Consider the following 15,285-nt stretch of genomic DNA (forward strand, 5'->3'; position numbering starts at 1 on the left):
TATTATGAACAGTATTATGAAACAAAGGCCTTCGCAAGGTTGAGGCGTTTTGTGTTCTCTTGGCAACAATTAACCGGTTTTTGCTAGTACAAATAGAGTACTCCATCTCCATACCATCAGTTCTTATTAAAACCCCCAGGCAGGCCCCATTGGGGAATAATCGTCGGATCTGAGGATTACACAGAACGCAGAGCAGAGGCGCGTAACTAGTTGCACGATAGACGGGGACTCGTTCGCAGCTCATGGAGTACAATTGTTCGAGTAGTGCGAGTAGTTGATACAATTGTTCCAGTACAGTATCGCAGAACACGATGAATGACCGGAGAGAGAGAAGCAGTATGGGAAATTCTAGGGACGGATTCCCGTGTCTAAATACAGTCCTGGCGGAGACTGCTCAATCTGCAAGGACAAGGGCCGCACTCGAGTATGCGCGTGCGCGTACTGTACAAATACAATATTGGTAATAGACAGTAATCCGGGGACTGCTTTTACGAAAGCTTCTTTTTATCGCCAGTCATTCGGCCGTAGTCGCGTAGTCGCGTTGTCGCGTTGTCACGTAGTCGCATGGCGACATTTTGATTGTTCATCATACCTTATATATTAGGTATGAACACTTGATGAACAACTAACTAGCTTTGCGAACATTTGAATGATTACGGAAGGATTGATAAAGTTGATAAAGTTGATAAAGACGATTAGAGGAAAGGTACTTGGAGCATGGTTTGCAGTCGTTTTGCAGTCGTTTTGCAGTCGTTTGGCTGTCGTGACTGCAAACTGGCTGCTGAGGCATGCTGAGGCATGCTTTGGCATACACAGTAAAGTACATAAGGCAGAGTAACAAGGCGGGGCAGCTGCTCTGTCATCGATGTCCAAACCTTATGTAAGGCGGGGCACACGCCAGCCAGTTACCCCACTACACCTACTTCAACCACTTCGACTGGGTAGAAAGACAAGAAACGGACAAGAAAAGGACAAGAAAAGGACAACACGGACAACGGGATTATGTACTGTAACACTACTACTCTAGGCGTGTACCTTCCTTGGCTTAGGAACAAAGTCCATGTACGGCCGGCCATATTGTGCTACCCGTATTATACGTATTATACCCCGGTATACCCTACTATAACTAGATAAAATATGTATGATGTGCACAATCTGATTGCATTTCCCATTACATCACACCATCCCTCCCTCCTCTCTCCCTCTCCCCTCACCTCCCACCCACCCACCCACCCACACCCCCTGGAGCCACTGTGTACTGCTGTGCTCTTACCCTCTGCTCTGTATATAACCTTCCCGAATGCCCCTCCTCTAGTCTATCTTTCTTGACAACAACCCACTTCACCCATAACCCAAAACTCAAACCCAACCTACAAACTACAACAGCACTCTTCATCATGGCGCCAAAAGTAGCAATCGTCTTCGTAAGCTCTCTCTTCTCTTCACTTCGAGTTCAATCGTCTTTTGGGCTTCCCCGACTAACCCCGCACCTTTCTAGTATTCCATGTATGGTCACATACACAAGCTGGCCCTTGCCGAGCAGGAGGGTCTGAAGAAGGCTGGCATCAATGCCGACCTCTACCAGTAAGGATAACACCACCACTCTCCTGGTTGAAGCCATCGTTTAACGAGCAATGCACTAACTTACTTACTTCTCCAGAGTCCCCGAGACGCTGCCACAGGAAGTCTTGACGAAGATGTATGCTCCAGCCAAGCCAGACGTGCCCGTAATCACACCCGAGATTCTCGAGACCTATGATGCATTCCTCCTTGGTATCCCCACTCGTTACGGAAACTTCCCAGCACAGTGGAAGGCCTTCTGGGATGCCACCGGAAAGCTTTGGGCAACTGGCGGACTTTGGGGTAAGTATGCGGGTGTATTCGTTTCCACCGCAGGACCTGGTGGCGGACAGGAGACCACGGCCATCTCCTCCCTGTCCACACTTACGCACCACGGAATTATCTACGTTCCTCTCGGATACAAGCCGGCGTTTGCACAGATTTCGAACTTGGAGGAGGTCCATGGAGGCTCCCCATGGGGTGCTGGAACCTATGCGGTAAGAAAGGATTCCTATGATATGTTTGTTTGAAGTTGGAAGCTGACAGACGAACCAGGCATCCGATGGATCCAGGCAGCCAACAGCGCTGGAGCTGGAGCTTGCAACCATCCAAGGCGAGAGCTTTGGAGCTACGCTCAACAAGATCAACTTCTAATTACGAAGTGTCTCTTCTAAAATAACAGTCAGACAGGGTAAGATCTACCATCGACCTGTCAAGACAGTGGAACGAAAGTGGATTGGGTTTACAGCCCATCATATCTGGCTGGAAGAACAATGGAAGTTGCTCCTGTGTTTCGCAGATTACATGTTCTAGTCTCTCAAGAAACAGTTTGCCGGGATTCACTTGAGTATCTGTATTTCTTCGCTGTGAATGTATGTTTTTATTGATGTAGTGATATTTAAGTTGTGCTGACTGCAGAGAGCGGCGACCTTGGTAGGTAACAAACGCGATGGCAACAACCCCACCATGCCCGAAATAGACTAGTGTAATCGATGTGAAGGCAGCATTTTCAACCCCTTATTCAGTCATCCTGGAAACCCTAAAAAGGGATACAACTATGAGTGCAGGCGAAGGTCGATAAATCAAACACTCGCTCATGTGGAGACCCAGGCACAGCACTTGCGACAAGGCCATTCGGGGTCAAGCTCCTCTATTTGTCTATTCCCGCCTGTGTAGTAGAACGAAGGTTTACAGTCGCGATGATGTTACACACGTGACACAGATATCCCAGTACTCATCACAAACCAAAATTCCCAAAGTTCCTAAAGTCCCCAAAAGGAAACCGCCAACCAGCACTTCTTTAAATCTTAAAGATCTACCACAGGGGCTACTTCCTTGCGCGCCTGTCAGTGTACCAAGCCAAGATGAAGCGCCGACGTATCCAACCGTGGTACTCCAGGCCCAGACCAATATGAGAAAGTTTGAAAATTGTGTTCTTCTTACACGCGTTGGTGGATTTTATGAACTCTACTTTGAGCATGCGGAAGAATTTGGCCCTCTCCTTAATCTCAAGGTAGCCCAGAAAAAGACAAATGCTGGTCCCGTGTCTATGGTATGTTAGCCCTTCAGGTAGCCTGCCCCCTCTAACTTCCACAGGCAGGTTTCCCATTCTTTCAGCTAGACAGGTTCTTGAAGGTACTAGTTCAAGACTTGAATCGTTATGTTGCAATTGCCGAGGAGTTTGCCAACGATACATCAACCAAAGTCAAATCAGGAGGGCTGCTTCATGACCGGAAGGTCGCGCGCATTGTCACCCCAGGAACTCTGATTGATGAAAACTTCATTGACCCTTTATCAAATAACTATGTCCTCGCAATCCAGCGCGGCCGCAGTGTTTCCCAGACAGAGCGGAAGGACGTAGACGAGCTAGTTGGCCTGGCATGGTTGGATCTTTCAACCGGCAACTTCTACACACAGTCGACAACGTTGGCATTGTTGTCAAGTGCCATCTCGCGAATCGGGCCACGGGAAATCGTACTTGAGAAGGATCAGGAAAACTCGGCAACTGATGGTTTACTGGCAGTGCTTAGTGACGATCGCCACGTGATTACATACTGCTCAGTGGAAGAAAGGAAGCCAATGGCTTCGTGGGGACTGATGTTGGAGAGCAAGATGCCTGCTGATATAGTGGCCAGTTTTGCATCAGAAGAAGTTGATGCTGGAAGTCTGCTGTTGGAGTATGTTGGCACTCGCCTACAGGGCTTGAGTCTGAAGCTTCAGCCTCCCATTCAATACCGTTCACAGGAGATCATGGCCATAGACAGAAACAGTCTACGGGGCCTTGAGATAATGGAGAACTATAGGGATGGCAACTATGTTGGGAGCCTGCTTCATGCACTGCGAAAAACAGTCACAAAGAGCGGCTCTCGACTACTGAAAGAGTGGCTTGGTATGTTCGCAACCAGTTAAGAGAAGAGCTTTTCTAATATATACTAGGTGCTCCCTCGACATCACTTCAGGTGATAAACGACCGGTTAGATCTTGTAGCCCACATACTTGGAGATACAGCCCTCCGAGAGCGACTGATGACCCTGCTTCGACGTTGTCATGACTCTCAACGCCTAGTCCAGAAGTTCGCTCTAGGAAGAGGAAATGCAGATGACCTTTTAGCTTTGTCAACTACTATATCGGCAACGCAAGAACTGGCGTCAACGATACGAGCGACGCTACAGGAAGGGCCAGGCTTCCCGGAATCATCCCCACCAGAGTCCTTATCACGGCTTCTTTCACGCATTGAGCTCGATGGCCCGCTTGCTCTAGCAAGCAAAATCAGAAATGCGATCGATGAAGAAGGCGTTGTGCAGCAACATAGAATAGAGGATGAAGAAGCAGGAACGATTATGGAAATGGCGGAACAGATTGCGACATCCGAAGGCTCTACGGACGATATTGCAGCAATAAAGCGAGGCCGGGGCAAGAAAACGACAAAAAGCATACGCGAGCACTATAGTGAGGACACTCAAGTGTGGATTATGAAACCTCTGGCAAGTGCATCGTTGAAGAGGTTGCATGCAGACCTGCTGAGCCTTGACGAGGACAAGGCAAAGTTGCATGACAATCTTCAGCGAGAACTTGACGCAACAACCCTCGCGCTTCGTTGGACACCTGGCTTGGGCCATATATGTCATGTGAAGGGAAAAGATGCCAAACGTATGGCAGAAATGAGAAGTGTCAGCTCTAGCAAAAGCACCAAGTCATTCCACCACCCAGAGTGGACAGATTTGGGCCGAAGAATAGACCAAGTCCGACTTCAGATACGCGCCGAGGAACAGAGGGTTTTCCAAAAGCTTCGTGAAGAGGTCATCAAGATTTTGGTCAAGCTGCGCCGCAACGCCACTGTCCTGGACGAGCTAGATGTCGCCTGCTCGTTTGCGACGCATGCAAATGATCAAGGCCTCGTCCGCCCTGTTTTGAATAACACTACCGCCCACAAAGTTATGGGGGGCCGCCACCCCACGGTCCAGGTTGGTCTACAGCAGCAAGGGCGAAGCTTCGTCACAAATGACTGCCTTGTTGGCGACGAAGACCGCGTCTGGATCATAACAGGACCAAACATGGGTGGGAAGAGCACATTTCTTCGTCAGAATGCATTGATCACAATAATGGCTCAGGTTGGCTCCTTCGTACCAGCCGAATACGCAGAAATCGGTATTGTAGACCAAATTTTCAGCCGCGTTGGTTCTGCCGATGATTTGTACCGCAACCAGTCGACATTTATGGTGGAGATGATGGAGACGGCCACAATATTGAAGCACGCCACAGAGCGTAGCTTCGTTATAATGGATGAAATTGGACGCGGAACCACACCAGAAGACGGCATTGCCGTGGCATTTGCATGCCTCCATCATTTATACCACGTTAACAAATGTCGTACATTGTTTGCGACACATTTCCATGCAGTAGGGGATATGTCACGTCATATGGAGAACGTAGGCTACTGGTGCACAGATGTTGCTGAGGATCAAAACGGGGGGTTCAGTTACATGCATAAGTTGAAGAGAGGGGTCAATAGGAAGAGTCATTCTTTGAAGGTAGCTAGGTTGGCAGGTTTACCGGAGGCTGCAATTGACATCGCACAAAAGGTGTTGGATGGGGAACCTAGAAAGTAGTTAGCAAATGCCAAGTAACTTATAATAGTTTTAACAATGGTTGGATGTGTTCACATCATAAATAAGTTGTTGTATGGGTTTTGTCTTCATTGAGATCAGGGTTAAAAAGCAATTTTGATAATCATGTGAGAGTTGCAACAGAAGTAAAAGTTTAACTGACCTTTAGTAACGAATATTTCGACCACTGGATGCTACTTTGCCGGCTGTTTTGGATGTCACATCAATGAACTGAAATGCGGGACGTGGACTGGTATTCAAGGCAGTATCAGGCTCGATTCGTATATCTGAGTAATTCAAACTACGAAAGGCAGAATCTGGCTTAATCGAAGAGACCACCGAAGCCCTCATCACCAGACTCCTCAGCCTCGGACTCCTCCTTCTTCTCCTCGGCGGCAGCGGCCTTGGGGGCATCAGAGGTAGTGGCGACAGTGGCAGAGGCGAACTTCTCTGGGTTGGCGATGCGCTCCTTGAGCTCCTCAATCTCGGTCCAGCTATACTCGGTGGAGACGGCAACAGCAAGAACGTTCTTGTAGCTGTTGACAACAGAGTGCATAACGGAAGGAAGGGTTGGGAAGTTGACGGCGAGCGAAACGCAAGCGATGGTGGTGATGGCGCTGGAGAAAGCCTTGAGGAGCTGCTCCTCGCTGATGTCGAGGACATGGGGCGGGAAGGTGTTGCCGTTGTCGTAAACCTGAGCAATGCCCATTCCGTAGGTGAACGGAGAGATGTTGAGCATGTTCAGGAGGGTAGCCTCGGAGGCTCCGACCTTGGTACCGGCCTCAACGAGCTTGAGATCAGCGGTAATTTCGATCGTACCACGGGCAATCTTGGTTGGGACACCAAGAGCCTGGAAGAAAGAGGTCTTTCCGGGCTCCATGCCGGTGTTACCAGCTGGGACGAAGACCTGGCAGGAGGTTAGTAGGTATACTTTGGCAAACAAGAAGTCGATTTAACATACATCATCCGGTGCAACAGCTCCAGCTCTGGCTGGGGCGGCAACCTTGTTGGAAAGGATCTTGTCACGAATATCCTTCAAGTCGGCGTTGGTGAAGACGAATCCAATGTTGCCCTTGACGAATGGAAGAAGGCGCTCCCACTCTGGGGAGTCACCGACGAACCCCTTGATGGCACGGCGGACCATGGTGTTCTTTCCCATGAGGACAACACCCTCTCCGCGGAGAGACTGTCTGATCTCGTGCATCTGCTGGGAGCTGACATTGTCGACGGAGACAATGAAGATGCTGCGATACTCCTCGAGAAGGCCCTTCAGCTTATCGAAATAGCCGGCCTTGTTTGCGGTCTTGCCCCCCATATCTTCTTAGTGTGAAGGTAGGATGTTTAAGGGTCAAGATATAATTGAATTGAAATAATGCGCCCGGAGATTGGACTGCTTGTATGTTGATGATATCGCAAAAGAAGTCCTCGGCAAATATTTTTGGGTTTGTGGTTCTCTAGGGTTTCCTTTCGGTTAGCACACAAGAATTAATCGATGCCTAATTACCCAGGCCTCATAGCTAGGTTGGTCTTCTAGAGCTCTTTTTTTCGAAATTCCTTATCTTATCTTAGTTTGGAGGGGAAAAAGGCATCTCCGCGCCAATATTAAGTGACTAACTAGCTTTGTAACAGAACCGAGGCAGCCGGGGCGTCATTGGGATCTTTTCGTAGACGGTTTGTGAGGGGCAAAATACTCCACACATCGCGCCTCATACAGATTGATTTCCACTACCAAAACTTATCTTACCACACGTCAAGATGTCACACAACTTCGAACCCATCCAAAATGACCTTATTTTACGGGCCGCCAGGGGTATATATATACTTCCCCATATGATGCGAGCCATAGACTGACCTATCCAAGGAGAAGAAGTGGAACGAGCACCTGCGTGGGTGATGCGTCAAGGTAAATATATGGCGCCCCAAACCAAAATATACAACCCGGCAAGCTTACACTTCAATAGCTGGGAGATATTTGCCGGAATACCATGAAGCCAAAGCTGGGAACGACTTCTTTGAGTGCTGTCGGTCACCAGATATCGCTTCGACTCTTACCTTGCAACCGATTGAGCGCTTTGCGGGCCTCATTGACGCCGCCATAATATTTTCTGACATTCTTGTCATTCCACAGGCTATGGGCATGACTGTTGAAATGATTGACAAGAAAGGACCTCATTTCCCTGAGCCGCTCACGTCACCAACCGACGGCCAGTACGAAAGAGTCATGAAAAAGGAAGTGGACGTTGCCAAGGAGCTGGGATACGTCTACGAGGCCATAACCATGACCAGACACAAGCTGAAAGGCCGCGTTCCGCTAATTGGCTTTTGCGGGGCGCCATGGACTCTTCTCTGCTACATGGTAGAGGGTGGCGGCAGCAAGCTCTTCATTGAAACAAAGACTTGGGTATTTAGACATTCGCAAGCAAGCAAGGACCTTCTCCAAAAGATTGCCGAGGTTTGCGTTGAACATCTTGCTCTTCAAGTCAAAGCAGGCGCACAGGTACTATCCTCGATATTTCTTCCGTGGCAATGATAATAACTGACGCTGCATTAGATGGTCCAAGTTTTTGATTCTTGGGCAGCCGAGCTTTCTCCAGCTTCGTTCAAACAATTTTCTCAGCCATATTTGGCTTATATCTCAGCAAATTTACCTAAAAGACTTGCAGAGATGCAGCTCGAACCTGTTCCGATGATAGTCTTTGCCAAAGGCGCTTGGCATGCTCTTGACGCTCTTTGTGACCTGGGCTACGACGTTGTTGGACTCGACTGGCTGCAAGATCCGGCCGCGGCCGTCAAAATTAGAGGTGATAGGTCTGTTGTCTTCCAAGGCAATGCTGACCCAGGGATTCTTTACGGCACGAAGGATGCGATTACGGGTGCAGTTACGGAAATGGTTGATGGATTTTATGGTGGTGGGAAAAAGGGATGGATCGCTAATTTGGGCCATGGTAAGCCGCCGTTATATATTCCATACTTTGTAGCACTAACAAATGTGTAGGAATCACACCAAAGGTGAATCCAGACGACCTCAAGTTCTATTTTGAGGAAATCCGTCGATTGACGGCCAGCTAGGAAGTAGAACATAAATAATTCGTGTCAATATAGATGGCATATCTACCAATTTGGGTGTGATCCCTAAAACTACTATGAATACATCTATGGGTCCTATATCTTTACACAATCTTCTCGAGCTCTTCGCTCCCTTTCTCGGTGTAGTGCGTCAACGACGACTGCTTCTATTCTTTCCGCAACCACTTTACCCTCCGTTCGCTCAATAATGCCCAGGACCCATTGTAACCTGCCGCGACTAATCGACCCCTTCTCTATGATATTCCCCTCGATGCCAATATCAGTTAAGACACGAATAATGAGACTGGATATGGGAACTTTGTGGTGATTTAGGTACCGAATGCACCATGCGATACTCCTGAGTGCAACTCTGTTCGAGATGAAGTCGACCTGCGAAAATTCAAAAGCCATCTTCTCCACTAAGCGTATTCTCGCCCAGCTTGTGTGTGTTTCTTTCCAGACCCGAAATCCCCCAAGTAGGTCAAATATATCCCTTGGATTGCACGACGGATCATGAATCATCGCAATTGCAAGACCCGGAAATTTTTCGAGAGGAATTTCGTATGTTCTTGGGCGATCTCTTGAATAGAGCCGCTGCAATTTCGCCGCGTGACGCAAATTCTTGGTATGTAGTGCCGCCATTTCATTCATGATAGTCGGTGCATTGAGGTAGATTTTGGCCTGCTCGAGGCGTTTCAAACAGTAGTACACACTGTCACTTTCACCGCGGATGCGGCGTAACATTCGCAAATAACAGGCAACTTTCTCGTCCCAACATATTGCCTGTTGTTTTAAAGCCGTGCATAAATGAATAATAGAACGGTGAGGCTTATGTGGACATAGAAACGAAGCCTTAAACGCAGCATGGGCTTTCACTATTGACGTATTAGGCGTCGTCCCAGCCCAATATTCAAACATTATATCGCATAGGACATGTTGACGCAACCGCGGAAGGGTTATTGTTGTTCTGTCATCGCGATATTCAGCCCGTATTATCATGCACGCCTGTACCAGCAAAGCTTCGGAGGCGAAAGGTCCACGCGCTATGAGCTTGAGCAATGTCGTCCGCAGATCCTCCCCTTCTCGTACTAAAACTTCTGTGGACCTCCCACTTCCAGAGAAGATGACCCTGCTTGCGTAAGCCGTGGATAGTTGAACCAGATGGCATATTTCCTCCCTTGCTTGCTTTTCAGGCGCATACAACCCAAAGGTTTCCATCAGGGCCCCAACTATGTCTTTCAAGACATATATGTTCAAGAACATCTTTCTAGGCGGCGAGTATTTTGCTTTGGCGGTTTCTGTAGATTGGGATATTTCTTCGGGGTGCGAGGCGCTTGTATCAGGCGAGAAAAGTGAGGCCCCAATTGCATAAATCTCTTTTTTAAGCTCGTGCTTTTGTTTATCGGTGATGGACCGAAGAATGTCTGAAATGAGAGCGGCGGACATATGTACCGGGAGGCGAGGCAGATTCGTGAGCAATAATCGTAAGACCTCTGGCTCAATTTCAGCTGGTCGAAGTACCTTGCATGCCATGATGCCTCTCCATGTCGCCTGGTAAAATGAGATACAGAGAGCATGTTCTATGTCCTTGCTAGCGGTATTGTCTCGAATGAGGCGCGGCACTTCACGTATACTTCCGGCTAGAACAGCTGCAGAGACTTGCCCCAAGGACAAACTCTGCTTGAACGTTTGGCAAAATGTCCCACAGATATCTGAGAAATCAATGGGTGTCGTTTTGGCGCGGATGCGGTCACGAAACCACTCCAAGTCGTCCGTAGCATTTGATTGTAAGACGGGGACGAGGCCATCGTTGCTTTCCAGATGATTCTGGTTTGGATTATTGGCCCTCGACTGATCCAGATCCATCAGCCAAGATGGCAGTTGATCCGTAGCAGCTCGTTCTGGCGGTTTATGCGGCGCCTCCCATTGCCAAATGTTGTTCTCTTTGGCGCCCCTGAATCCCCACAAAGCCGCGAAATCATGGGCGGGTGGTCGAACTGCCTCTGAAAAGTGAGCCATACGGCGTTTGCCTAAACGCCGCCTGCACTCCATGGGGCCGGGTACCGACGTCCCATGGCGTCTCGAGGGCCTCGAAAGAAGGCATAAGCGCTGAAATGCCCACGCCAGGGTTTTGTCGGTGATCCATATCTCTTCCGATGGGACTCGTAGCTTTCGCTTCACTGCTGTGCAGCAGGGTGTCCGCCCTAGCAACATATAGTTGATCCAGATCTTACAAGATCATTGGATAGGATCCAATTGGCGCGAAATCTGTGCTGTTTCGAGAGAGCAGATTGGAATGTTCAATTCGAGCCACAAAGCCACAGCCAGCGTAATGGTATAGTAGGAAGTGGCATTCGATGCAGCAAGTCGAGGTTCAGCTCGTCGCTTTTAATTGACAATAGATACTGCGTTGCTGTCGTCGTGGGGTGGCTCTCGGGAGGAGGGATGTTGTCGGTGGTCAAAGACGAAGAAGTAACGATGACCGATCTCAGCCAATCATAGTGTGGCTGGCGCCAAATCGCGTGGACTTGCCCAAACCACGATTTTACTTATCGCCAAAAAATAAATGTAGATAGATGGTGCTCACAACGAGTAATTATACCTCCAGCTTTACGTCAAGTTTTGAAAATTCACAACCCTCGTTAAATTCGAAATATGTACGCTGCATACCAGTGTGTCGAAGTTATTGGAGAGTTTGTTATTGCTGCAAGTGCTCACACATTGCAGACATTCAATCTCTTCGATGGGTCTCAGATCTCATCATGGGCTTGCCCGGACCAACTGAATAAAACTGCTCTAGCCACTCAATCCGAACCTCCAAACGATGAAGATGGGTTACAGGGCTCCGGTGCCCTTTCAATAGAAGCCACAGGATCAGATTCCAACCAGCCAGCCAAAAGGAGAAAACTGTCGGATCCGAGCAACGAGGAATCCTCTTCCGTTGGCAGGGCGCCAAAAGGCGAAAATCCAAGAGCATGCTCACAGAGAACAACTACAAAGACCTCAATATATCCTAATATTGTTGCATTGACGTCATCGAATGATGGAAAATATGTAATAATAGTAACGGGAGAGGATAAGACAATTCGAGTCCTTCGGCACGACGGCGGCCATCTGCAACAAATATCTGAGAGGTAAGCTCTCTAGCTCGTTGAAATTAAGGCTCGGAGCTTAATCATTTTCAGGTCCATGCCAAAAAGGCCTTGCGCTGTTACACTGTCGCCATCGGGCTCTGCGATCATCTGTGCTGACAAATTTGGAGATGTCTATTCACTTCCCTTGCTTATGGATTTACCGGAAGGACAGGACGCCACGACAGCACCCTTAGTTGAGGATGAGAATTTATCCGAAAAACCCAAGCAATTTGTGTCCTCCGCGAATGATCTTACAGTTCACTCTGCACGGAATCGCAGAGCACTCCAGAACCAGCTGAAGCAGAATCTAGCCAAGGCAGACAAAGTCGAAGCCAATGTGGGACAACAGTTATTACTTGGACATGTTTCAATGTTGACAGATATTGCACTGGTCGAGGAATGTGGGCGCAATTATATTATCACTGCTGATAGGGATGAACATATACGTGTGTCTCGAGGAATTCCGCAATCGCATATAATTGAAGCCTATTGTCTGGGGCACAGCGAGTTTGTGAGCAGGCTATGCCTTCCAAAATCCGCTAATCGCCTCCTGATCTCCGGTGGAGGCGACGATGATTTATTTGTTTGGGATTGGCTTTCAGGGGATCTGCTCCAAAAGGTAAATATATCATCCCATGTGGAGCTTGTTCTACGCGGATCCTCTGGCGAAGGGCTTGGCGTTGGTATTGGGGCCAATGATGACTCTCACTCGCCGAAGGTCATAGTCTCGGGCATAAAGCATCTGCAGCAAGAGCCAAACAGCAATTCTGGCAGTGTTGTTGTTACATGTGAGGGGTAAGTGTTGATTGCGTGTAGCTGACTTGGATGCCTTGTGTCTAATTGGTTACAGTGTCCCAGCATTGTTCTTCTTCGAATTATCCCCGGCTGGCAACCTTTCGCATTATCAAACTTTACCTCTCAACGGAAATCCTTTAGCCATGGCTACAATCGTACAAAACAATACCTTGATCGTTTCGGTTGACCTGTGGCATTGTCCCGGTTCGGTAGTTCAACTCAGAGACGTGGAAACGATTGGGGCGGAAGTTCCCTTGAAGGTCATCAAATCCGATGGCAAGGATTGGAATACGGTGGCTTCCCACTTTGGAAAGGTTGATATTACTGGTGTTGATCACCAAACAATGCCAGCGGCAAATGTTGACTGGTGGAATGTTCTCTACAATCTGGGAAACTTGCGGAAGCGTGCAGGATGGGAATAAGCAAACACGCACAATTTCAATTCGTAGACTTATGGACCAAGGTGCAATACCAAAGCTAATTGTTAACTGGTTCATGCCTACTAGTCTTCATGATTTGTCTATATCTCTAAACGCCTATTACAATGAAACGCAGAATCAACGCTGGGGAGCGAGAGGAATAACTCGCTATCCAGCTAAACCCGCTGAGTTAAATGAGGAACCGTATCCACGCTTAGAAGCGATCAGCGATTGCCCGAATGCAATGTTCAGAGCTAATCACAATGTGCCCATAAAGTAAGGTGTAGAACCTACGGAGAAGCGTCATTGCTGTGATTCCCTATCCGCCGGTTCTCCAAGTGGTCTAGTTGTCAATTACTGAGATGCACATTGGACTCTTTCAGCACCAGCAGGGTGTCCGTCCTCATCCTCATCATCCATCATGCCATGGCCAGCAGCTCGTGCTTGCTGGCTTGCATCTACGTCCTCCAAATCAACCGCCTCTGTCATCGTCTCTGCAGGTGGCAGGATCGGCTGGACTGTCGGCGGCAGAATAGACTTGAGGGCATCGAATTCAGCGGGGTTGGCTGTCCAATTCTTCTCGGGGAATTTGACGTCGAACTGGATGTAAAGATTGCCGAAGTCGTGGTGACGATGTGAAGGCATGCCCTGGCCGCGTACCATTTTAACGGAGCCTGCGCAGTTAGTAAGATCCAACTACTCTTGACGTGGGAATCCGCTGTAAGCTTACCTGGGTTTATAACTTCTCCGGGCAGAATATCAACACTGAGCCATCTCTCGTCCAGATGCTCGACGAAGATGTTTCCGCCGGCTAGGGCTGTGACGAGATCGATTTCTGCGGAGTAAAATATGTCGTCGCCCTTGCGTTGAAATCTTGCATGCGGCTTCTGTTCGATTTCAAACACAACATCTCCTGGTTGAACGCCTGGTGTTTGGTCACCTTCGCCGCGGAACTCGATCTTGTGGCCGCTCTGAACACCTCTGTCAACGTGAACGTGAAGAACCTTCCTTTCTACAACGGTCTTCTTGCCATTGCATTGCTTGCACTTGTCCTTCTCGCGAATGATTTCTCCCTCTCCGTTACAATCCGGGCAGACAGTTTGGAATCGCTGAATCATGGGACCCATTTGGCGCATCATAGTCTTCATGCCGTGTCCGTCACAACCAGTACACTTCTTGACAGCACCCTCTTTGCCGCCTCTGCCATCGCACTTGGAGCAAATCACGGATTTCTGTAGTGCCAACTTCGAAACTTTGCCCCGGTAAATATCCTCTAGAGATACTTTGTGAACGTGGTGGATGGTGCGGGCTTTCGGTGGCCCACGCTGGCCCATTCCACCGCCGAACATACCACCACCACCGCCGAAGACACCTCCGCCGCCGCCGAAGAATTGAGAGAAGAGATCCTCAGCGTTCATGCCGCCTCCTCCGCCACCTCCCTCGAGACCCTCCTCTCCATATTGGTCATAGATTTGTCTCTTCTGGGGGTCAGAAAGTATCTCGTAGGCGTGAGAGAGATCCTTGAATTTGTCGGCTGCATCTGGGTTGTGTGCATTCTTATCTGTACGGTAACGTTAGCTGGTGGATGCTATTGAGTGGTGAATTTCGCCTTTACCTGGATGGTGTTTTAAGGCTCCAACCTTATATGCCTTCTTCAGCTCCGCCTCAGTGCATGTTGGAGAGACCTAAAGCACAGTTAGTAGTGGCTCCAGAGTCCGATGCGGAAGACTTGCATTAAGTAGATCGTAGAATTTGGTATCTTTCGCCATGTTGGATCGGTGAGACCGTAGTCACAGTAAGATCGGATATATCGGGTGAAGGCGAGGTATTGAAACGCAAACAGCGATGGCGGTACAGTCGATTGGCACGAGCGGTCCAGGTGTGGTGTCCGGCACGCAAGGCTATCGCTATGATGGTTGAACGAGCTGTTGTTTAATGTGCTTGATGCACAGCTTATCTTATTATGATGGGCCGATAAACTTTTTATGGCGCCCGGGGGGTTTGAATATGGGTAGAAGGGCTTATTGAGCGGTCGAAGATTTGGGGATGTTTTTTTTTGAAGAGGGGGCGTTTGATGGTGGGGGGAGGGGAGAGGATGAAGGTGGAATAAAATGAATGTCGAGGCTGAAAAAGGCTCCGAGTGAAAAGGTGGAGGCTAAGCGCAACTTGAGTTGGATTTCTTACTCAAAGGGCCCTTTCCATGGT

The 15,285-nt window shown here is 48.7% G+C and overlaps 7 protein-coding genes across 7 annotated transcripts; 4 read left to right on the forward strand and 3 right to left on the reverse strand.

Moving 5' to 3' along the window:
* The first annotated feature begins 1,232 nt into the window (after positions 1-1,232).
* On the forward strand, positions 1,233-2,565 carry ALTA7_3 (Minor allergen Alt a 7). The gene is made up of 5 exons (XM_018279469.2): positions 1,233-1,424; positions 1,499-1,584; positions 1,661-2,057; positions 2,116-2,432; positions 2,481-2,565. Exons 1-4 carry the CDS (start codon positions 1,398-1,400, stop codon positions 2,212-2,214), a joined length of 609 nt encoding a protein of 202 aa, XP_018125862.1. The 5' UTR covers positions 1,233-1,397; the 3' UTR covers positions 2,215-2,432; positions 2,481-2,565.
* Positions 2,566-2,599: 34 nt separating this feature from the next.
* MSH1 (mismatch repair ATPase msh1) lies at positions 2,600-5,747 on the forward strand. Its single transcript, XM_018279470.2, has 3 exons — positions 2,600-3,112; positions 3,157-3,949; positions 3,997-5,747. The coding sequence occupies exons 1-3, from the start codon at positions 2,657-2,659 to the stop codon at positions 5,667-5,669; spliced, it is 2,922 nt and encodes a 973-aa protein (XP_018125863.2). The 5' UTR covers positions 2,600-2,656; the 3' UTR covers positions 5,670-5,747.
* On the reverse strand, positions 5,565-7,147 carry RPP0 (ribosomal protein P0 (A0) (L10E)). Its single transcript, XM_018279471.2, has 3 exons — positions 6,628-7,147; positions 5,830-6,573; positions 5,565-5,658 (listed from the first exon to the last, which is right to left on the reverse strand). The coding sequence occupies exons 1-2, from the start codon at positions 6,979-6,981 to the stop codon at positions 5,989-5,991; spliced, it is 939 nt and encodes a 312-aa protein (XP_018125860.1). The 5' UTR covers positions 6,982-7,147; the 3' UTR covers positions 5,565-5,658; positions 5,830-5,988.
* A 94-nt stretch (positions 7,148-7,241) lies between these two features.
* Positions 7,242-8,854, forward strand: HEM12 (Uroporphyrinogen decarboxylase in heme biosynthesis). Its single transcript, XM_018279472.2, has 5 exons — positions 7,242-7,476; positions 7,528-7,569; positions 7,628-8,163; positions 8,218-8,611; positions 8,662-8,854. Exons 1-5 carry the CDS (start codon positions 7,422-7,424, stop codon positions 8,733-8,735), a joined length of 1,101 nt encoding a protein of 366 aa, XP_018125861.1. The 5' UTR covers positions 7,242-7,421; the 3' UTR covers positions 8,736-8,854.
* On the reverse strand, positions 8,755-11,366 carry VE01_10066 (uncharacterized protein). Its single transcript, XM_059464124.1, has one exon. The coding sequence runs from the start codon at positions 10,944-10,946 to the stop codon at positions 8,829-8,831; it is 2,118 nt and encodes a 705-aa protein (XP_059319288.1). The 5' UTR covers positions 10,947-11,366; the 3' UTR covers positions 8,755-8,828.
* TRM82 (tRNA (guanine-N(7)-)-methyltransferase non-catalytic subunit trm82) lies at positions 11,319-13,230 on the forward strand. Its single transcript, XM_018279474.2, has 3 exons — positions 11,319-11,866; positions 11,918-12,661; positions 12,717-13,230. Exons 1-3 carry the CDS (start codon positions 11,388-11,390, stop codon positions 13,081-13,083), a joined length of 1,590 nt encoding a protein of 529 aa, XP_018125859.1. The 5' UTR covers positions 11,319-11,387; the 3' UTR covers positions 13,084-13,230.
* Positions 13,140-15,234, reverse strand: YDJ1 (Type I HSP40 co-chaperone). The gene is made up of 4 exons (XM_059464125.1): positions 14,814-15,234; positions 14,696-14,765; positions 13,811-14,641; positions 13,140-13,754 (listed from the first exon to the last, which is right to left on the reverse strand). Exons 1-4 carry the CDS (start codon positions 14,847-14,849, stop codon positions 13,435-13,437), a joined length of 1,257 nt encoding a protein of 418 aa, XP_059319286.1. The 5' UTR covers positions 14,850-15,234; the 3' UTR covers positions 13,140-13,434.
* Positions 15,235-15,285: the final 51 nt, after the last annotated feature.

The sequence above is a fragment of the Pseudogymnoascus verrucosus genome (genome assembly GCF_001662655.1).
Source record: "Pseudogymnoascus verrucosus strain UAMH 10579 unplaced genomic scaffold scaffold_68, whole genome shotgun sequence".
Lineage (NCBI taxonomy): Eukaryota > Fungi > Ascomycota > Leotiomycetes > Thelebolales > Thelebolaceae > Pseudogymnoascus > Pseudogymnoascus verrucosus.